Below are 23,348 nucleotides of genomic sequence, written 5' to 3' on the forward strand. Positions count from 1 at the left end.
AAGCCAAAGTCTGACACCATAGAGTTACATATTTTATTACAATAGCACAATGAACGGTGTGTGTGTGTGTGTGTGTGTGTGTTTGTAGAGCAAGAGGGAGAGAGAACTACAGATGGATAGACGTAATACTACAAAAAATACACTTGCTGATATGTAAAGAAATCTTGTACTTGTCTGTATAAAGCCATGATTTAGTTTGTCGTGGTAGACTCTACATGATAATTCTGTACATTATGAAAGACGCTTCCTTTACAGTGTCGGGGAAAGTCACGTTCATACCTGTGTAGAAAACTATTATATTTTGGATCAAAAATTTGTCTTCCATTGATTGGTTAAAAGAGCTTCACGTGATTATAGGTATTTTGAACTATTTTAGAGTGTTGGTGTGATCTCTCGCACTGTTGCGTGTTGCAGGCGCTGCGCTGCCGCCGCAGTGCGGCTAAGCCTATACAGCTGTATACCGGTAATGATTTTCACGTTTTATTCAAATTTTTGAGTTTCGAGTTTCTTGTTAAAACTATGGGCCTCGGTGACTCCAAACGAGTACTATTCACTTCGGGGCTGCGCCCCTCAGTGAATAGTACTCCTTTGGAGTCACCTCTGCCCATAGTTTTAACCCTAACTTACCTGGGAAGGGGGGGGGGGGGGGGGGGGTGGGCATAATGCCCCCCCCCCCCCCCCCTCGACGAATTCCGTGACCATTCCGGCGCGCAAAATTTTTTGACCGCGCCGCTCGCTGACTTTTTACTTTCAAGTCTCGCGCAACTTTTGAGACCAAATTTGTCGCGCCCGGGCATACCGTTCCGAAGCCACGCCCTTTCAAAAAATTTTCGTCAACCCCAAAATTGCTCAAAAACGTGATTTTGTGTACAAAGTCAATACAAATTGTGTTTTTTCAATTAATTCATATAAAGATTCATATTTTTTATTTTAATGGCTGAAATCAATTTGTTTTAGTATAATTATACTTCAAAATATGTGTATGACAAATTCTGCTGAAAAAACAACAAAAACAAAAGTTCGAAAAAACAATGAAATACATTAAAAATTGATAAAACAATAAAAAACATAAGAAATTAATTTTGATACTGCTTTTTTTTTTACACACAAATGTTCGGAATGTCACTAGGAATATTTACACCAAAAATCAGCATTCCATAAGCTTTTATAAGCCAATTACAGACGAAAATGAGGTTTTTTGCATATATTTGAATAATTAATTAATTTAAAATAGAAAATGCAATTTTTTTGAAAATTTAACTTAACAGTCTTGTAGATTACATCCGGCTTTATGTTAATGCAAAATTTTGCGGCGATCGCGCGATCAACGGCCAAGATCTGAAGGGGGGCCGTAATGCCCCCCCCCCCCCCCCCAGGAATTCAAGCTCGCTAAATAGCCCAGGTAAGTTAGGGTTAACAAGAAACTCTCAAGGCCAAGTATATTTGTATAATATCTGTGGTATTGAGCATATTTCACAAAGCGTGTGGTCGAGAGTAAAGGGTACCAAAGTCCAGTGTTATGCAATCCCGTCGAACACAATTGGCAAACACAAGTTATCTCTGGCATACGTGCAGCCTAACCTCGCTCGAATGGCCGGGAAGGGGGGGGGGGGGGGGGGGTTGGCGGGGAGGGATGGAGGGGTTTAGATAACGATTCTTGTTACCAGTGTGGGACTCGACTTCTGAGGTATTTAATAGCCAGATAATGTAATTGAATACTCCCATATTCTAGTTATCCATGGTCCATGTTTTGGGATATTATTTATAATGTCAAAGAAAGAACAGTTTGATGCTCGCTTTTCTGGTAAAGTGCGCCACTTAAAGGGATCGTATAGTTTTGGTTGACACCTAACTTCAGGTTTCTAACATTTTTTTGGTGAGATAATTGTAAACCTCTTATGAAATATGAAAGAGCATGTAATTCCATGAGGAATTTAACGTTTATTTGATGAAAATTCATTTGAAATGGCTGAGATATCCAAAACAGAGCAATTCTAATAAAGTATGGGACCCACCTTTAATTACGATCGCTTGTTTTACCTTTTTTTCTTTTTCTTTTTTTTTCTTTTTTTGTTGTTGTTGTTGTTGATGTTTCAGCCATTGATCCAAACCCGGTTTTCATCAAATAAACATTGAATTCCTCTTAGAATGGTATGCGCTGTACTATTTCATAAGTGTTTTCTTAGTATCTCGCCAAAAGGTTATAAGCCCAATTCTCATCTCCACCAATACTGTACCATCCCTGTAACTCCTGCTGCTTTATTTCGTCTACGAGATTTACATAATTATCTAGCATGAAGTCGGGACCTACTCCTATTTACTTCAACGCGTACAGGTATTAAGCTATCGATTGGGCGAAGCTGATTGGACCAGTAGGAACCAACTAGTACCTCAGTGATTGGACATTGCCGCGCAACCGTTTCGTTATAAAACTGGTAATTCACGGAAGTACATATTAGTATAATTCACGCACGTGGCAGAAGATACTGTCCCCGCCCGCCCAATCAAGGGGAGAAGCACAGGTTCATCGCCTCGCTGAATAGGACGTATCGCCGAGGTACATGATCACATCAAGTTGGATAGGACGGCTTCTACTGCAGAGCTTCGCGCCATCAGTTCGACCGCCATAAAGGCAAGCTGCAGCACAACCATCCGTCTAAGGAAACTTTGGGAGAGAGATGACCTACTATCAATTTGTCAAGATGTCTTCCCGTGATTCAATCATTGCCTTGATCTTGCTTTTCGCTGTAGCAGCTTCCTCATTTTCAGGTATTTAACCCACTATTTCTACCTTTTTATATCGTTTTATCTTTTTTTTTTTATTGCTGATTTACACAAATAGATTTGTACATGTTTGTTTGCATGTATACACTCAGCAAAGAAAGTAAGTTCCCCCTAACATTTTTGGGTATATCTCAAAAAGTATTTTACAGATTTTCATAATTCAAACGGGAATGGATAGGGAATTTCATTACTCGTAACATGAATGACATATCATTGCAACCAGATATCATTATTGGTGTAAAAAAAAAAAACGCGTTTTATGTCAAAATGCACTGGAAAAAAAGTTGCACTTCTGGCGATATGAAGCATATTGTATACATTTCCTATGTAAATAGCAAATGACCTTTTAAAATTGTGTAATTCTCAGGAATTTATTCAGGTACAATGTGCTTCCCTATTAAACAGATGTTACGCATACTTTTTAAACAATAGACTTTTCAATATGAAAATGTTGGTAGAAGCCATGTGATTTGTAATTCCAATTTGGGTTGATCACATTAATGCGCCTATGGCCATTTTGCGTCATGCGCTCAAGTTGTAGATCAGTTTGTTGAGGGAAATGGCATCGAACGTATGGAGTGGCCTGCAAGATCCCCTGACTGTAAGTAGAGAATCTTTGGGATAATCATTAAGCGGAAAGCGAGCAAGAAGGTGAAAGATGACACTTCACTGCAAGAATTTCAGCGCATCTTGCAGAGAATGGGTCAACATTGAGCAGCGCCAAGTACAAACTTTAGTTAACAGTATGAGGAAGAGATGCCGGCTGGTCATTGAAGCTGGTGGTGGACATAATTTATAATCAAATATTAGATACTTCACTTATGAAAAGAAAGAGATAGAGAATATATGCAATAAACCATGCCTAAATGTTCAGAATCATGAGTGATTGTTTGATAATTTGTGTAAAAGTCATTGCAAATCATAAAGTGCAACTTTTGTTTCCTTGCATTTTGACATAAAATGCATTTTTTCACACCAATAATGATATCTGGTGGCAATGATTTGCCACTCGTGTAATGAGTAATAAAACTCCTTATCCATTTCCGTTTGATTTATGAAAATCGGTAAAATACGTTTTTGAGATATATCCAAAAATGCTAGGGGGGAACGTACTTTTTTGTTGAGTGTATATATGTTATATATATATATTGATAATAGTGTAAAAATAGAGGAATGCATTAAATGCCAATTACCTTGATTTTAATTCAAAATCCGAATTTTCGGGGGCCTCCCACTTCCTCAGGGATGTAAGTGCTAATGAAATTCATATAAGCAAAACGTAACCATCTGGGTGTATTCATCCAGTACTCACCAACCTACAGCTGTACTTTTAAGCCTGTTTATAAAGTTATGACATTCACATATTATCTTGGTGCAATTTATAGGAAGATAGAAGACACTTTTCTTTATTTCTTTTACGAGAATCTTTGATTATTTACTCTTCAATTGGTGTGCAAATCTGAGACAGTGAAACTTGATTAAATTCCATGCTTCTGATATCAGCGGCATGTAGACTGAATGCTGAGTAAAGTTTGTCCCATTTTTTTTTCAATTGAAACATTAATTTGAAGAACCAAACACACGGAACTTGAATATAACATTATTGTCTTATTTCTATGAAGAAATCAAAATAAAGATTGATGGCAATCACTTTCATTGTCAGATGTTCACTACTAAACAATGAAATCTATTTCACCAGCCTGCATTTAAAGCAAAGACGTGTTTCTATTTCTGTTTTGTTTTCCGTATGAGAAGATAGCTAGACAGCGTAGGCAGCTTCACTATATAGTTGGTCTTCCCGGGATCTAGTTGGACATGGGGCAACACCCCTTAACAGGGTTATCATGGTTATGATATTCACCCAGCTCTTCTCGTTGAATGAATGAATTATTTAAGCGGGATCTGTCAGGCGTGCATGAGTTGTGACTCTCTCACATACGGGTGTGCATGTGCGGACCTAGAGCAAAGAACTTTTTATTTTTCTTTGTGGATCAGGGACTTCACTATTTTTTTCCCCCACAGAGGCAGCTACCACCCAGATGAGATGGTGTACCATATCGGCCGAGGAAGAAGGCAAGTGCGCTGAGATGAAAGACGCCTTCCAGACCTTTAACATGGAACTCGAAGTCGTCTGTTATCCCGGAACAGATCTCGAGGTAAGATTATAGGTATTATTTATTCATTTATTTACGTTTTATGTTTATGTCATTTCTGTATTTATTCATCCATTTTTATTGTATTCATTAATCCAAACGTTCTTTTACTTATTTACTTGTTTATTTCATGTGTATAAGTATGCACTGATTTAATTTCATCTATTCTTATCAATTTTTCATTAATATCTATTCATTTTATTCATTGATTATTTTAATTATTTATTTATTAATAAAGTTGTCTATTCATTTATTTTGATAAAAGTTTTGTTGAATTAGGCTGATTTGCCTGTAGGTACGTACCCAAAATACTACATCTATGGTATGAATGTAAAAGAATTACAAACAATATCAAATGATATATCAAAACACGGAAAAAAATACACTTCAAGTACAAACACTAATACAACTATATATACCTACAAACACAATCATTTACTTGAAAAAGTACATGAGCAAAGTTGAGTTTGCCATATGCGTAACTAAAAGTACTCTTTCTTCTCTATGACTAACTTTCAAATTGGTCTGATGGAATTATTGTCCTTTGATAGTAGTCACATTATAAAAGGAGAAGAAAACCTCCTACGCAGAACTTGAGAAGACAATAGATCTCGGCCCTTCACGTTAGAACAGTACACAAACTTTGATCGAAAGACGAAGTATCAGAGGCAGATACAGATCTGATCAATTTGGCAATCGTGGAAGATTAGTTTCTCATGCAAGATATTGTGCCAACGAGATATAGGCTATGAAGATTTTGCTAACCAGTGAATGATTGACAGGTTAATTGATTGACAACCTCGTGATGTGCCACCGAAGAATGGGTTCAAAGTTTGGGTTCTGATCACCTATGATACCATCCTATGGGATCTGACATCTGCTGGGTAAATTTGGTCTAATGAATTCTGTTTAGAGAAGACAAGTTTTTGGTCTTTGATATTAATATTTAAGTCATGGATGGGAGTCTAGGTTGGAAATCAAGCACAATATAACTCTTCAATAAGGGGGAAATGTTTTTCTATTTTTGCAAAGGTATTTGAAGTTGAGATTCTCCGGCTCTCTATCAGTACAGTCTATCTTGATCAAATCTTTTTTTTTTTTTTGGTCTGGTATAGCCCGTTTGAGCAACCAAACGCTATACATCTGTGGTTTGGTTGCCCGCAAAAAAATGATAGTGGCCCGATATAACAGTAAAAGTAATAATCCATTTTAAATTTTGGTTGCCCGATCGGGCCACCAGAAGATTAATTTGGTTGCCTGACGCCAATTTCTAGTGGTCCCGCCCTTACCGCTAAAACTGAGCACTGTATACATATCGTCAAATGAATCGAACAAGGACCAAGACATGAAAACTGTCTGTTTTTCAATCATTATCTTTGATATCATTCCACTTATCCTCTGCAAGTTGTCTGTGATGAGTATGTGGAAGAAAAAAAAAAAACATTTTGTAGTTGAAATGAGAAATGGAACCTGACTAACCGCATTTACCTGGAATGTGATGAATTAGAAGAGGCGATGTATATACTGACCAAACAACTCTAATACATAAAATGGAAATAAATGATGTAATGATTTAGAAGGATTTTGACTTTTGGATCATATTTGAATAGGTTGGTTACAGTATGACAATAATGTGATGCCAGGTTTGCCAACTTATTTGTACACTTTTAAGTACAAAGAAATCCCAACATACATGCCTACTGGAAAAACATAAGATGGAACAGGTTAAGTTCATTATCGCTTCACAAAATAAAAAAAAAGTTACAAATAGCATTGACATTGGTAGACGGTAAAATTGACTGCTATACAAATAATGAATATTGATGAGTGCAATGGACAGAATATTTCACGAGATGAAAGATGAAAAGATCCATTCAACGAGGCGCAGCCGAGTTGAATGGATCAAACATTTCATCACTTCAATATTTCATTTACACACACTGCAAACGCAAGCGTTTTACACTTGTAGTGTGCAGGGCTCTCAGCGAGCGTGCAATGGAGCAAATCGTATAGATTCAAAATTGCACAGAGCTATAATTGCACGGATGATAACGTCATAGTGAAATGGGCCGAATGATCAATGTCAAACAACCAATCAAATAACAAGGATCTCTTCAGGCATTATACCTTCTAATTGTGTTTGCCATATCAAAGATCTGGAATAGAAATTAGTGCGATCTTCCTCCTGGTAATTTTGCATTGGAATGCAACTTCCTTGGACAGGTTTTTTTTTTTTCTTAATCATAATCAGTAACTGACAATGTTCGTTTGCATTGGAATGCACCTTCTATAGAGACAGTGTGTAACTTTTATGCTTTCTTGCAATGCTTTTGTTAATCAAATATTAATGGGCAATATATGTTCGTTATTTCAAAGGTTTGTTAATCCAAAAGTGAAATAAGGCAAGTTATTCACAATTAGGGTTGACCCTTCGAAACACACCACCAGATGACTTATACTAATAATTCCCTACACACAAATGTTCGTTAATCCAAAAATGAAGTAGGATTCGTTAATGAGAACATTTATCGTGGCGTATAAGTCCGAAGGTTTTTCATTCCGAAACACACATATTAACTCTACCTAGATGTTTGTCTGTTTGTTTGTTTGTTCTGATTCGAAATAGAAAAGGGATTCACTAATGAGAGCATTAATTAGTGACTTTGTGGTGTTAATCGGAAGGCTCGTTAATCCGAAAAACCCCGTAAAGTCGTTCTTTTGACGGTTCGTCAATCTAACTACAAACAGGGTCCGTTATTCCGAACGTACGTCAAAATCCGAAAATGGAGAAGGTGCCTACTATCGAACCTTCGCAATGACGTTTATGTTCGTTCTTTGTAACAGTACTGCTACGAGGCAATCCAGGAAGGCCGCGCGGATTTGATCACCCTAAACCGGAACGACCTGTACGATGCTGGACGGTATTACGGCCTAGTACCCATAGTCCAAGAAGTCTACTCTTCTGGTGAGAAGAATTAAACTCACAATGACCTCACACTTTATACAAACCTCACTTCTGTCGGTGACTTTATCCCCACAATTCAGAGTGTGTACAGCTGTGAAAAGTGCCTATATTTGATTATTCATTTTGTGAAAAAACTTTTTTTTTTCTTATGAAGATGTGAAAGTCCCTCAGTGTCATAGCACAGGTTGAAAGTGTTAACATAATTTGAAGCGCTACAGTACGATAATTTCTACAACCAGCATGTGAACCACATGACTGGACTACTGGACTGGACTACATAGGTGGAAGGAATGCGCCGTCTATGACTATATCAAGGGAGGTGACTGCTGGCCCAAAATTCATGTATTTTTCGTTGCCATGTCAGCTGCATCCATTAGGTGCAATTTAGAGTGCGGGATTTTCCTGCAGTAGCACCAAGTTTATGGGACTGTATGATGCAGGTTCCTGTAGATCGCATATCTCCCCCAGATCGCTGCCATTATTACAGCTCATGACAGCAAAGAGTGCTACATAAGGATCGAGGCAAGTTTAAACGTTTGTATCATATAGGAGCGCATTGTTAACCTCACGTTTGGGCACAACAGTGAATGAGAGTATTGGTATGCATGCCTTGGACTCTATTTAATTGCTTATCGACGGTAAACGTCAAAGATTTGGGTGTGTTTGCTCTACCGTTTTTTTTTTTTTTCTGTTTTGTTTTGAATTGTTTTCGCAGACAATGTGCATATGTGAGTCTTCGATAATATTTGTATAATTATTCTCTCTCGGAGCAGAACCTTACCATGGTATCGCCGTGGTTCGCGTAAACGATACGGAAATCAACATCACCAACCTGAAAGGGAAGAAATCTTGTCACACAGGCGTGCGCCGAACTGCAGGCTGGGTCATCCCAGTTGGGTTCCTGCTCTACCAAGGCTACATGGATCCCGTCGACTGCGGTGACGATGTCAATGCCGTGGCCCAGTTCTTCAGCGAGAGCTGTGCCCCAGGTAATGTAGACGGGACGTATTTTGAAATGCGGAAATGTTGATATGTTCATATGTTGATAGCCATATTATGTTCATTCGTATGTTCACAAAATGTTGTGCTTCTTAAGCTAGTATCTCACCAACGGAGACGTCTCCGCGACGTCTCCAACTTATCAGTCGCAGCAGTTGCGGAGAGAGTGTCAAAAAAATATTAGGGAGTCGTTGCAGGATCACCTGACTTAATCTAGGCAGGATGTCAGCACGCAGATGGGTCACGTGGTTTCTAAAGTAGGTCAAACAACGTCAAATAGAGTCGCAGAGATGTCTCCGCGACCTCTCACCAGTTTTTCTGGTCTCCAGCAGGTCTCGGTGACGTCTCTGAGACGTCTCTGATACATCGCGGAGACATCGCGGAGACGTCTCAGCAGTCGCGGATATGATTAGTCTCCGCGACGTCTCCGCAACTGATGGAGACGTCTCGGATACGTCGCGGAGACTTGGCGAAAAATCGAACTTGTTTAAATTTTTTGCGACTAATCGGAGACTCTGTAATTTTCAGGAGACGTCTCTGCAACTAGCAAATCCGGAGTCGCGAACTAGTCGCGAACTATAGTTTCAAGCCCGGTGAGATACCCCTTAACCACGGAAGTGGCGCAAGCAAACAAATAATCTTGGGAATATGTTCAGATTAATAATGTGGCCCCATTTTGTTATCATAATATAGATACATGCATCTCAAAAGTCTATTTTATAGCGCAGTGAACTAGGACTAATGGAAGAAGAGCGAAATATGTGTCAAACTTATACCATTTTGACAGCACTGTAAATAGTTGAGAGAATCCAGCGTGCAACAAAAGGGAGTATTGCCATTATGGAATGATAAGTGAAAGTAGGCCTAATACTTATGTATTTGTTTGTGTTTTCACATTGACTGACATACAGTAAAAAAAGAGAGAGATAAATATACAAGTACACGAAGGAATAAGATCGGAGATAGAATTGATGAAATGAAATGAAAATGAAATGAATGTATACCATGGGGTGAACATGCTTGATCTGTACATTGTCGTAGTCCCCCCCCCCCCCCCCCCCCCCCGTGCAGCTAGACCAATGCACACAGGCTCTTAGCTGTCACACCTGCAGTAACAGGACTAAAAAGCATCAATGTCTGTACTTTACATGGCAGGTGCTTTCACCGCTGCAAGGGATCCGTATGGAACCAACCCAGCAAACCTGTGTGGCATCTGCACCCGTCCGGACTGCCCTCCAGACTCGAACCTGGAACTCTACAACAGCTACGAAGGGGCCTTAAGGTAAGAATTTTGAGCAGGCTTAGAAACTGAGGGTTTGGAATAATAACAGGATAACAAGAGAGGAGACCGAGAGAGTCCATAAATTCTACAGTGCTACCTTTACGGGGGTTCTCAGGTAATAAATACGAAGGATAAAGATTCAGGAGTGTTCACGGAAAGAAATTGACAGTGTCATAATACCCTTTTAAAGTTTGCATGGTGGTTAGATTCACACGGAGAGGCTTGCGATACATCTTGTGGAAAATCCTGAAAAGAAGTGTAGAGAGAAGAGATGGGGAATGTGAAAACCAATTGTGTAAAGGAGGGAGAGTGGAGTCTTCTTGTGTTGAGAATTGGTGGGATACAAAGGTGGAAAGGCCTTGTTGATATAGTCCGTAAAAGAACTGGGTATTCTTTTGATAGGAAGTGAAACCCCGAGAGAAAGAGATGGTCCAGACATGAACCATTGGTTAAAATCTTTGGTTGTAATGATGCAGTCCTGAGAGAACCGATGACCGAGAACCGAAAGGTTAGTTTTTGGAAACATGCATGGTTTGTCGTCTTCGGGTGATCAGATGTTGATCGTCCTTGGGGTATACTCGTTCATGCTGGTGGTGAGGCGAGCAGAGCAGTAACAGGTTGGGGTTCCTGTTGAAGGTGTTGATGGTGTTGAGTTGCATGGTGGCCGCGGCCGCTTGCGGCTGATGAAAGTGTTTTGTACTGGTAGGCGGACGGAAACAAGGATGGTGGTGGGAGCGGTAGTTGAATATCTTCGATGACAGAATAGAGCGGTGAGCACATGGCTGTTCCTTCACTGACTGTGTTCTTGGTTTTCTGGGGCTCGCGGAACGTTTTTACCCCCCCCCCCCCCACACACACACACACCGCTTTAAAGACGAAAATTAATGATCTAAGGATAGCGCCTTGAGCAGTGTGACTGATGTGGGCTTTTCCCAAAAAAAAAATCCGACATTTACTTTTTTATTTTTTTACATACCCTATCTTTTTTTTTGGGGGGGGGGGTGCCTGCAGCTCCAACTTATTGGCAAAATAACTCTAATCTTTTTCTTTTTTTTAACGCTAAATATTGGGCTGGTTGATCCAAGTCAAGTTTGAATGGATTGCTGAATGTTGATTAAAATTCCACTTTAAATGAAAAGTTTAGCTAGTTGAGTGGGCGTGTAAAGGGTTGATGCCATGTATGGATTAAACTAGGGCATCTATACTAAAATCAAAAGTATTTGTACTTGAAATATAAATCAATCTTCATCGATTCCTTATAAACCATGTTTAGTAATCAGCAAGTTGCATGAAAATAATCTTATTTGTATTTGCTGTGTTGATGTCTTCGTCATTGATTGTGTCGCAAGGTGTCTGGTTGAAGAAGCCGGGGATGTAGCCTTTATCAAGCCGTCCACCCTTGAGGAGAACACTGGCCTCCCGCCTGGAAATGAGTGGAACAGCGGTCTTGACATCAACGACTTCCGCCTCCTCTGCCCAGATGGAACTCGCGGGACGATCGATGACTCGGACACATGTAGCCTCGCCCAGGTATAGGTGTCCGTAAAAAGAAATAAATTATTAAGAATTAGATATAAGTTACAATAGACATTGATAAGATAGTCAAAGGAACAGAATAGGATATGTTCTTTTTTGTTTTCTTCTGCTTTGAGGGCATACAAGGTTAAATTCCTTGTCAAAAGGTGATTACTCGGCACTGCTTTTTGCCCCGAAATGTAGTTAACGGGCATAACGCTGTTGAAAAAATACCGAGGGCAAATAGATTTAACCATGACCTGAAAAAAAGCACTAGGTATTTGTTTTATATTCCTTATCCCTTTAACTGACATAACTTATGCTAGATTAAGGCAAGGAAATGAAGTTGTCGTGCTCTCTGTCAGAGAAGTTATATAAAGTATAATTTCACAATGCGCATATAAGATGATATTAATACAAGCCCGCAAGATATTATGCTTATGCACGTCGTTTTAAAAAAATGCTACCTGACTGCCCGGGGGTAAAGCGAAAACTCTAAGTGACTGCACCTATAAATAGAATCGAGGTGTATCAAATGAGGTACAGGTGAACTATATGAGAAATACATTACATTATCTAGATGATTGTTATTTAGATACTAAGATTGGTATTTACTTTTGTGGGGCGCTGTGCCATAGTGGAGTACCAGAGCCTTGTGTATACGACTCCCAACTCCCAATTGGGGGACGCGAGTTCGATTCCTGCCCGGTGCTTACGTCCTTGGACAAGATGTTTTTACCCACTATGTCCCTCTCGACCCAGGTGTATAAATGGGTACCTGACAGGGTCTTCCGGTAGAGCAGTGGCAACACTGAAGAGCTAGGCTGTCTTGGATAACGCAATATTATTGTTATTGTTATTATTATTATCATCATTTAGTAGTAGTAGTAGTAGTAGTAGTAGTAGTAGTATCAGTATCATTATCATCATAATCATTATCATTACCATTATTATTATTTTCCTTTGCTTGCCAGTCTGCTGCGGACGGGATAGTCACCTCCGGCACCACGTCCGAGGAAGACATCTTGGCATTCCAGGACGTACTACAGGATGCTGCGGTGAGTGTGCAAGGCAATTATTAATCTCTGGCTACGAGAACTGCTCGGTGCGAAATCACGAAGGTGGGACAATAGCATGGTTTAAACCATAGACAAAGACCGTAATTTTGTATTGGGCGCCAAGTGTCGGAAGGCCTATTATCGTTACGAAATCTGTCATTTCGTCGACGAATTAGTGACCATTTCGTTAACGAAATGAAAAATGACTGATTTCGTAACGAAAGAGGTCATGCTACACTTGGTGCCCCATACAAAACCAACAAAGTTTATAGATCAAATGCATCTTCTTCGACCTCACAAGAATCGGAGATAGTCGTCTATCACAAGAATAGGAATCAAAAAGTCATTATTTGTATATAGCTATATGTAGCCAATAAGACCAATGAAGATGTGGCATTTGTGATCCGTTTGCCGATGGGCAAAGATGATGTCGGGAGAAACTTAAGAGTCAATTAATGTATAGAGATTATTAGATTGTGTCATCATGGCCCTCTTGCTGGACTGAGCCACACAGCTGCTACACCCAAGTTAACTTCATATCTAATATAGATGAGTTTGGATGGGGTCATCCCACTAGACCGACACTCATGAGTCATACAGCCCATGAGTTCGACACTATGCAAATAAAGCCCATGAGTTTGACACCAGGTGAAAACAGCCCACGAGTTCGACAGATACAACGCGGGGCGTAATGTGTCGGTCTCGTGGGCCTTGTTAGCTTAGTGTCGAACTGATGGGCTGTATGACTCGTGAGCTGTATAACTCATGGGCTGTATAACTTGCGAGCTGTATGACTCGTGGGCTGTATGACTCGTGGGTGTCAGTCTCGTGACGTGCACCCGTTTGGATGGATCACTCAGTGCCAACGGCAAGGCTTTGCAAGCTCAAGTGAGTAAATTGGCACATTATATTACATGCAAATGTAAAGTGTTAATGAATGGACCAAAGGAGTAAAGACTCACTGATGCCCGTCTAGTTGATCCATCGTGAAAAGTAAAAACCAAAAATAACCAAATTAAACAAAATAGTAAAAAGCTACAGAATCGCCACGTACACAGTGTAGGTGGCCTCAATATTCGGCACATGAATGGCACCCAAAAAAAAAAAAATCGAATAACAACAACAACAACAACAACAACAACAACAACAAAGGAATCAGCTGTAGGGGGAAACATTATCCCTTCCTGATAATTTGTAATTACCCTGTGTGTGAATCTGTTATCACAGGCACTTTTTGGCCCCGATGACAATACCAATGGCTTCAAAATGTTCGATTCCGGAGAGAACAGCAACCTGCTATTCAGTGATTCCACCCAGTCACTCCTGAACCTCGAAATTCCTCAGACGTACCGGACCTTCCTCGGGGACTACGCCAACTCACTCGACGGTGAGGCGTCGTACGCCTTTGGCTAGAATGACATTCAGCTGTCCAACAAATGCCAGTTCCTTCACGTGGAATGCCAGGTTCCCGTGGCGTCAACTGATATACGGGAACCTGGTATACCAGGTTCCTAAAATGTAGACGGGAGTGCCTGCATTCGTGGCCTAAATTTATATCAATTTGTGTTATGCTGCCCACAAAATGGCTTAATTAGAAAGATTAGAGTTTCCACTATCAATATCTGTTTCCTTTCTGTATGAAAACGTGTGTGAACTATTTTGTTTTTAATGTAGGCCCTACTATGTATTAATAGCAAAACCCGGATAGGATCGGCGGTTCCGGAACCTATCTGCCAATGTCTGCAGATTGATTATTGTGCGGTATATTCGTTCTGGCGGAACCTATCAGCTGAATTCGGCCGATACATTGGATTTCCGGATCCCGGAACGATTAAATATGACACCGGCTCTCTAGAGAGAATGAGAATAGTGTATAATGCTGGCAGCTTGGGCGATCTAATACGTGTAAAAAAAAGTCACAAGTCAGTGTTATTTTTATACCCACTGACTTTAACTCTCGTTGCCAGGACCCAGCACTTGAGGAAAGTAGGCCTATGTCATGTCGGATTTACCACGTTTTAACCCACTGTGTACACTGGTGTATGGAAATGGGGTAGACCACGTTTTATCCTGCTGAAAAATTATAGTGTGTGAGAGGCAATGGGTTACACCAGCATTGTCATTCTCTTCTTTTCTTTTAGATTACTGTGACTAGGCCAACCATGATTGAAGCACGTTACTGTAAAGGGCAATCGCCATCCTCTCCAGCTTGGTGTAATACCTACAGATGATTCTTGATTCCACGTTGTGCTTGTGACATCAGTTGATTGATTTTGTCATCAGATTCTTCCCTGCAACCAACAAATTCGTCGTGCACATCAGGGTAGAATGTTTATTCGATATGCCTTTGTTGTTTACTAAATGGAAATGAAAGGGGGAAATCTCTGGTTATTACCCTAGCTTTAACAATTTCTTTCCCCCTCCCCCTTGGAGTCTTCACCACTAACATCTTCCCCCACCATTTTCCCCTTCTTCCGATCGTCTTCATTTAAATGCAGGCTTGAACATGTGTCCACCCGACACTCTGAGATGGTGCACCACGTCCATCGACGAGACCCGCAAGTGTCGCAGCATGAAGGCAGCCTTCACCGCAGCCGGCCTCACCCCGGAGCTGGCCTGCTATGAAGAAGAAGGCGCGGCGGTCTGCATGGACAGGATTGCTGGTACGTCAGTCCGAATAATAATGGTGCAAATGCAGATCTGTACGTACATAAGAGAAAAAATACTCTGGAACCTTGATTTTCAAGGTTCCCGGGTTCCCCCAAGTTCCAGGTTCCCTCAAGTTTCCCAGGCTTCCAAGCTCTTCAGCAGGTTGTTCAGTGCCACAAATCTTCTAATATAAAACCCGTTCTGTGTGATCCAAAGTGCAGTGTACAAGATATTTTTAATGTAAAATTAAAAAGAGTACCCTTCTCCAACCCCTTTCCAATGATGTGAACGTGAATTTGAATTTCTCCCGCTCTTGATGTGTGTCTCCCGCGTAGGATGTATTTTCTCCCGGTTAAAATTTAGCTTCATACTACCCAACGTATAGATCTTGTCATCAGCTATGTTAGTGGTAAAGCTAAGATAGCACCAGAGAGCATGTGTAACCCTATAGGTTCCAGGTCCTTCAAACGGGACCGTGAATCCCCGCAACGGACCTCACACTTCGCCCTCGTGATTTGCGCTATTAATTATTTTTTTTTACATTTACATTTTTTTCTCCAGTCTCCAGTTTGCTAGGATATGAAGGTGGGAGAATCTCTGGTTTAAGAGATGCTTCGAGCAGTGGCGTATCTAGGGGGGGGGGGGGGGGGGGGGGCAAGGGGGGCACGTGCCCCGGGCGCCACTCCTTGGGGGCGCAGAAAACGAAAAAAAAACGGAAAAAAAAAGAAGAAGAAAAAGAAAAAAACGAAGAAGAAAAAAGAAAAAAGAAAAGAAGAAGAAGAAGAAAAAAAAACTCGCCCGGAAAAGGGGGGGGGGGAGGGAGAATGGTGGGGTGGGGGGGGGGGCAGAAAACCAAATCAAACAAGATAAAAACAAAACATGATGATGACGCGGACAAAATGACAATGTTTATTGTGTTCACACAAGAATTCCATGTTCTGTCAGCTGAAATACAACAATTTTCGGCTCGCTCGCTGCGTTCGCTCGCCAAAATTTATATAAGGAGGGTAAGAACAAAATGTGATGATGACGCGGACAAAATGACAATGTCTATTGTGTTCACACGTGACATTTTTTATTTAGCAAGCAAAATGTTTCACGGAGCAGCGGCTGCAATTTCTTTCGTTCTGAAGCGATCGCCAATTGGATCAAAAGAATGCGCCAACGGTTTCGAACATGGGGGGGGGGGAAGAGGGCGCAAACAAATCAAGCAAGATAAGAACAAAACGTAATGATGACGATGAAATATGCAAATTTCGGCTCACTCGCTCGTACAATTTAGAGTATTTTATTCAAGTCCACGGTTTGTTGGTATAAATCGTTATCTATAAGGCCGTCACTATTATCTTGCTTAGGATAGTAAGATTAAATAAGCAAAAAATGACAAGAATTCAATGTTTTGTAAGCTGAAAGACAAAAATTTTTGGCTCGCTCGCTGCGCTCGCTCGCCAAAATTTATAAAAAAAAAGGAAAGAAGAAGATAAGAACAAAGCGTGACGATGACGCGCACAAAATGACAATGTCTATTGTGTTCACACATGTCATTTTATATCAAGCAGGAAAAATGTTACACGGAGCAGCGGCTGCAATTTCATTCGTTCTGAAGCGATCGCCGATTGGATCAAAAGAGGACGCCAACGGTTTCGAACATTATGGGGGGGGGCGCAAAAAAAAACAAATAAAAAAAGATAAGAACAAAACGTAATGATGACGCGGAAATATGCAAATTTCGGCTCACTCGCTCGTACTAATTTAGAGTACTAGTATTATAAGTCCTCAGTTTGTTGGTATAAATCGTTATCTATAAGGTCGTCACTATATCTTGATTAGAATTGTAAGATTTAATAAGCAAAAAATGACAAGAATTCCATGTTTTGTAAGCTGAAATACAAAAATTTTCGGCTCGCTCGCTGCGCTCGCTCACCAAAATCTATAAAAAAAGAAAGAAAAAAGAGATAAGAACAAAACGTGATGATGACGGGGAAATATACAAATTTCGGCTAACTCGCGCGTACTAATTTTAGAGTACTTTTGAAATTCCTCATGCAGTTTGTTGGTGTAAATCGTTATCTATAAGGCCGTGACTATATCTTGATTGGAATTGTAAGATTTGATTAGCAAAAAATGACACGAATTCCATGTTTTGTAAGCTGAAATACCAAAATTTTCGGCTCGCTCGCTGCGCTTGCTCGCCAAAATTTATCACAATTCATTACATTTAAATCACCCTCAAAAGACCCCTTTAAAGTGCTTGAAAAAGCATATCATGTGGACTTGGCCAACCGGGATGGGGTTGGGGTTGAACACTTTTTCAGAAATTAGGGGCGCAATTTTCGCGCTTGCCCCGGGCGCCGTTTTCCCTAGATACGCCACTGGCTTCGAGTCCGAGTCTTAATCTGCTTTTGCAATATTTCTTTCTTGCCTGAGACACTTACCTCCTTATTTCTATTTTCCTTCTTCTCCAGCTGATGAGGCTGATGTCATAACTGTCGATGGTGGAGATCTCTATACTGGTGGACGCGAGGAAAAAATCGTACCGGTCGCTGGAGAGGATTATGGAGATGGAGACGCCAGCTACTGGGCCGTGGCCGTTGCTCGCACTGGCACTCAGTTCGGCATCGACGACCTCGACCAGCGACTCTCCTGCCACACGGGCATCGGCAAGACGTCGGGGTGGAATGTGCCCGTCGGTCAGCTGATCAAGCAAGGCGACATTGTGGTTGATGATGCCTGCAATGTCCCCAAAGCTGTAGGTAGGTGTCAAAGGATCAACCACTTCTAACTCGACATGTCTGAAGAAAGCGGAATTCCAGTTTATGATGATTATCTTTGGGTAACACTCTGTTCTGAATTCTGATTTGCAAATGAGTGTATTTCTTTGCATCACGACTCAATCGCTGCATTAAAAACATGATTACATTATGAGTAGGTTGCAACAAATCTTGTCAGCAACCCAGATACGAATCGACACAATCTTTTGTGTGTGTGTGTGCTTTCAGGGAATTTCTTTGAGCAGAGTTGCGCCCCAGGTGCCAAGTCGTCCGCGTATGATCCGAACGGTGACAACCCGTCCAGTCTCTGCGACCTTTGCATAGGAGAGGGTGAGAACAACTGCGCGAGGAGTGCTGTGGAGCCCTACTATGATTACTCCGGTGCTTTTAGGTGGGTGTGCTGCGAGCCCCATGTCTGCCCCTTCCTTCCCAAGTCATATTCAATGCACAGTGGCCCAATCTGATATAACTCTATTTCTCCTTTTAGTAATTTCATCACGTTTTTCTTCTATATTTTCCCCCTTTTTTTTGCCTTATCAATCTACGGATTAACCTCCTGAAAAATATTTTTTAAAAAATATTGTTATTGTTGTTGTTTTCAGCATATTTGACAATAAAGATTAAGGGAGATTCAAAGATAGACACTTATAATCCTTCCAGTGTATTTGATTGGAGATATACCTTGTCTTTTGTTAGTCACATTACTCTCTAAAAAAAAAATCGAGTGAAAATTTTCACTCTAAAAAGAGTGAATACAAAAAAGAGTGAATTTCGAATGGGATATAGTGACGTCAGGGATCACTCGAAGATTTTGGAGTGATCCCTGACGTCACTCCAAAATGAGTGAAAATGAACATTTTCACTCAAAATTCACTCCAATTTCATTCGAAATTCACTCTTTTTTGTATTCACTCTTTTTAGAGTGAAAATTTTCACTCGATTTTTTTTAGAGAGTATAATATCACAGAAACATGCAAGTTATGCTGAGTCGATCGAGGGGAAGATGCATTCCAAGTCTTTTGTTAAACATTTCAGTACTTCAATTAGCAATGACTGACAGAGGAAGTCATCTGAGGAATATTGGTTTTGAAAGTTGTTTTTTTTTTTGTGGGCGTTCCCAAGTAATCTGAAGAAGAATAGAAGAAAACTTGTTGAAAAAATATGGAATGTGGTTCTAGATATTCGTATTACCACAAAAGTGATGTTGAGGGTATCATAAATCAACACAAATCAACATGCATTTGGATTTCAGGGGCCCTTTAATGAGCTGTCGAAATTCTATTCAATTCTTTAGCTTCACACTGATACCAACAGAAAATATCTTGCGCGTATTGTTGATATTCTTATTGACAATAAGAACTTCATCATTCAATGTTCATATCCTCATTTTCTAGTTTGTTTGTTTTTTCAAAAAAATTGTTTATCAATTTCCACATTAATATTATATCACATTTAGATCATATATTAGATGTTGTATTTAAAATACTCAAAATAGCTCTCTTTTTGCTATTTATTTTTCTTTCCGAAAAACTGTTGATTTTTGAAGATCGATGTCTTTTATATAATAAGAGATTTGTGGCATAGTCTAGATAAATCATGTGTTATTCGTGGTATCTTAGATTTTGTCTTTGGAGAAAAATATATTAGTGGAAAACATTCTTTATGATAATATTCAAACTTTTTGAATGACGTTTGTTCACCAGCGCTATACAGCATACGATGCGTTTTACCAATTCCCTTAAGGAATTTTACAAGGGAAGAACATATCAATCTGTTTACAAACCCAGTTAAGTAAACTTTAGATTATTTCCAGGTACAGGGACTAATTGAGAGATAATGTCTGCTTAATAGTGGTAGCCTTTTCATACGATGTTAATCTTCTCATTTTACATAAGTCAAAATGTGTTTCTCCACCTTATACCTTGGCAGGTTACGGTAAATTATTTTCTTTCCAAACATTTCTCAGCATAAGCACCAAGACATTTTGTAGCATCCTCTGTGAGGTGCAATTTTCCAACGTCCTGAACATCTAAATCTAATTTCATAAACTGAAATTTTGGCGATTAAGATTTTGGACGAGCATTCTCACCAAAAAATTCTACTTTTTTCATTATTTCTCTATTTGTACCTTGTATTGTCATATTTCGTTGAAAAAAAAAATAAGAGAATAGAAGCTAGTAAATATGTTATCTTATAAAATAGCAGAAGTTTGAGTTTAATATTCTCGTCTGGCTATCAGTGAGTGGTTGGAAACAGAAACGTGACGACAAATCTATTAGAAAACGAATTCAATCCTGTTTACATTAAAACAAAATTTTATTGTCCCATGACAAAACAATTACTTAATGTAGCATTCTTCTTACCAAAAAAAAAAAAAACTCAAGGAAATACAACAAGAATCAATAATTTCATAATGTGAGAGAAAAAAAATCATCGTTTCCTTTTACATTTCGAATTGTTTAACAATTCAACAAATTACTATTCACCCGATGCACCACTAAGCACAATAACACGGCCATCAGATGATCATGCTAATTTCACGCTGTGGGTATTGGAGAAGGCAGATCAAGATGATTAAATTATCCTGGGATTTTCATTCTTCCTCGTTTTGAACAGATGCCTGGCTGAGAGTGCAGGAGACGTTGCCTTTGTGAAGCATACCACCGTCCCCGATAATACCGATCTCCAGGCCCCAGGCCTCGGCTGGAACGACAACCTCCGCAGCGTCGACTACGAGCTGCTTTGCCTGGATGGAACGAGGGCGCCAGTCGACCAGTGGATGACCTGCAACTTGGCCAAAGTTCCGTCCCACACTGTGGTGACGGCCATCACCAAGACGGACAATGAGAAGCAAGAGATTTGGAACCTGTTAAACCAGGGTCAGGTAAAGTGTTTTCAAGAATTCCGGAATGTGTCCTCATGATCTCTACGCATGCAAGTCATGCGACTGAAAAAGAGAAGTTGGCTTTTGAGGGATAAATCAACAGGAATTCGTCAAGAATAACAAGCAACCATAACGAAAGAAGTCACCATTATCATGGGCAGACTGACCTGATTGCAAAACGGAAAATTCTCATTTGCTAAAGCTGGAGGAGAATTCAAACAGATCTGCCACCACTTTTTCTGACGCTGTATCTCAGTAAGTTTTTACGCTCACCTGAGCCAATTGGCTCGAGTGAGCTACTATGCCTCATTCACTATCCACCGTCCATCATCCGTTGTGTGTAAATGTTTTCACATTGTTTCATTTTCTTTTATTTTCCTCCCCTTTGTGTTTGAAACGGCTGCAGACACAGTTTGGCAGTGACACTGGAAACCAGTTCAAGATGTTCGATTCGGCAGATTTCGGCGGCAGTGACCTGCTCTTCAAGGATTCGACCGAAAGTCTCCTGCATGTCGGCGACCGCGACACGTACGACACGTGGCTGAGTGAAGAGTACCTCTCTGATCTAGACGCTTTGTACTGCGCAACTGGTGGAGCTGAGAGGACAGCACAGTTTTCGTTCGCCGTGACGATTGTGGCCGTGCTCTTCCAGGCTCTGTGGCTGGGCGTTTTCCGTCGAGAGTAAAAGAGCGTCTCTTGCAAATATTCTGGCTTCGAATGAGTTCACGTTTTGGGGGTAGTGCTTCAATTTCAGTCTTGTCGATCAATTCATAAATTACAATCTGATGAATAAAAAGTGAGTAATAAGGCAGGGGACGCGTTTTGCGTCACCGGACAAAATATGTATGAGAGTGAATGGGAATGGGGAAAGGTCTATGTACAGCATTTACCGTGCCCGCGATCAACATTTCCTGCGTCTTTCTATCTCTTGTGTAAGAGGACTAACCTCTATTGTTGAAATTTGAATTTGACAACATTCTTTGCAGAAATTGAGAAGGGAAAATGATAAAATTCTTATCAGGAATCATTAATGAAGACAACGAAAAATGAGGAAAATGAAGACAGGTTAGAGATAAAATAGACACTCTAATTGAAGCTAGTGTACATCTATTATGGTTTAAGCGTTACCTAGCCCCCCAAAATATGAAAACTCATTCCCAGTCGGCCTCGTGGTGGATAAAACTTTTGTTGCCAGTCGTCGGCGTAAGATGCGTCACAATGTATGACCTATTGAACGATTGTCGGCATGAGTCAATGTCACTTTCAACAGACCTTAACGTTACGAAAAAAAAAAACTTGGACTTTGGGATTTGTGTTTTAGTTTCCCTCAAGTCTTTTCATTCTAACTATGTACACTTGGGTGGTTGGGCCGTCATCACTGTCGCTGTGCCTTCTGTGATGATCTACTTTTCCATCATCAATCCCTTTGCCACGCAAAGGATGGTGAAAAGAAATGAAGGGAAAATAAAGAATTCAGAACAACAGCTTCAGGCTGTAAGCATGACACACAGAAAAGGCAACGACAGTGATTTCCTGGCCTCACAGATGTAATTTTCATTTTGCATTTCATGCTTTATCCTTCCTCAGCGATGGATTTCTTTTGCTGTAATTGTAGCTTTAAGAGTCAAATAACATCAGTTTTTGTTGCAATTTGTCTAATTATCAGAGAAGATGGAATCTACCTGTCATAAATGTTTTAGCATCTGTTTTGAAGATTTGTGAATAATTACGTATTTACAGTAAAAGATTCGAAGAGTTTTCAGTCAGTAATTAGTTCATCATATCGAAAAATCGTAATTGAGTGTCATTTGCGAATGAAATAATATTAGAGAGCAGTCAGTGGCACATCTCCATCTCCCTACTCACATTGAGACCTCCACCTCCGTTGACATCTTCAAAAAGAAACTTAAGACTCATTTATTTTTAGAGCAGAATTAATGATTATGTAGGCCCTGTATGCATTTGTAGTAAATCATTTGTTATTCTAAGCTGATTTGTATGTTTGGTTGTTTAGCATTGTAAAGCGCTTAGAAACATGTTGTATTAAGCGCTAATAAATATTTTATATCATTATTATTATCTAAGTCGTACTTCGTCAAATTAGGGTTAGCACTGGAATGCAAGACTGAATAGCTAAAATATTTGAATTGCAATTTTGATTCCGACAAAAAGTCAAGAAGAATTATGATCAAACAGGAGCAGCAGATAAATATTGCTCCATCGTTTGATTATTTTGTTCCCAATTTTCAACACTGGTATTCATGTCGAAACCTACCAAGTATTCACTA

At 40.0% G+C, this 23,348-nt stretch overlaps 1 protein-coding gene across 1 annotated transcript; it reads left to right on the forward strand.

Moving 5' to 3' along the window:
* Positions 1–2,488: 2,488 nt before the first annotated feature.
* LOC139718383 (melanotransferrin-like) lies at positions 2,489–21,920 on the forward strand. The gene is made up of 13 exons (XM_071629853.1): positions 2,489–2,769; positions 4,807–4,940; positions 7,782–7,902; positions 8,676–8,891; positions 10,057–10,183; positions 11,533–11,713; positions 12,673–12,756; positions 13,984–14,143; positions 15,255–15,419; positions 17,871–18,158; positions 18,405–18,567; positions 20,793–21,060; positions 21,467–21,920. The coding sequence occupies exons 1-13, from the start codon at positions 2,679–2,681 to the stop codon at positions 21,743–21,745; spliced, it is 2,277 nt and encodes a 758-aa protein (XP_071485954.1). The 5' UTR covers positions 2,489–2,678; the 3' UTR covers positions 21,746–21,920.
* Positions 21,921–23,348: the final 1,428 nt, after the last annotated feature.

This window comes from Diadema antillarum, unplaced genomic scaffold (genome assembly GCF_040938485.1).
Source record: "Diadema antillarum isolate AM-2024a unplaced genomic scaffold, OU_Dant_1.0 scf00000093, whole genome shotgun sequence".
Taxonomy (NCBI): Eukaryota; Metazoa; Echinodermata; class Echinoidea; order Diadematoida; family Diadematidae; genus Diadema; species Diadema antillarum.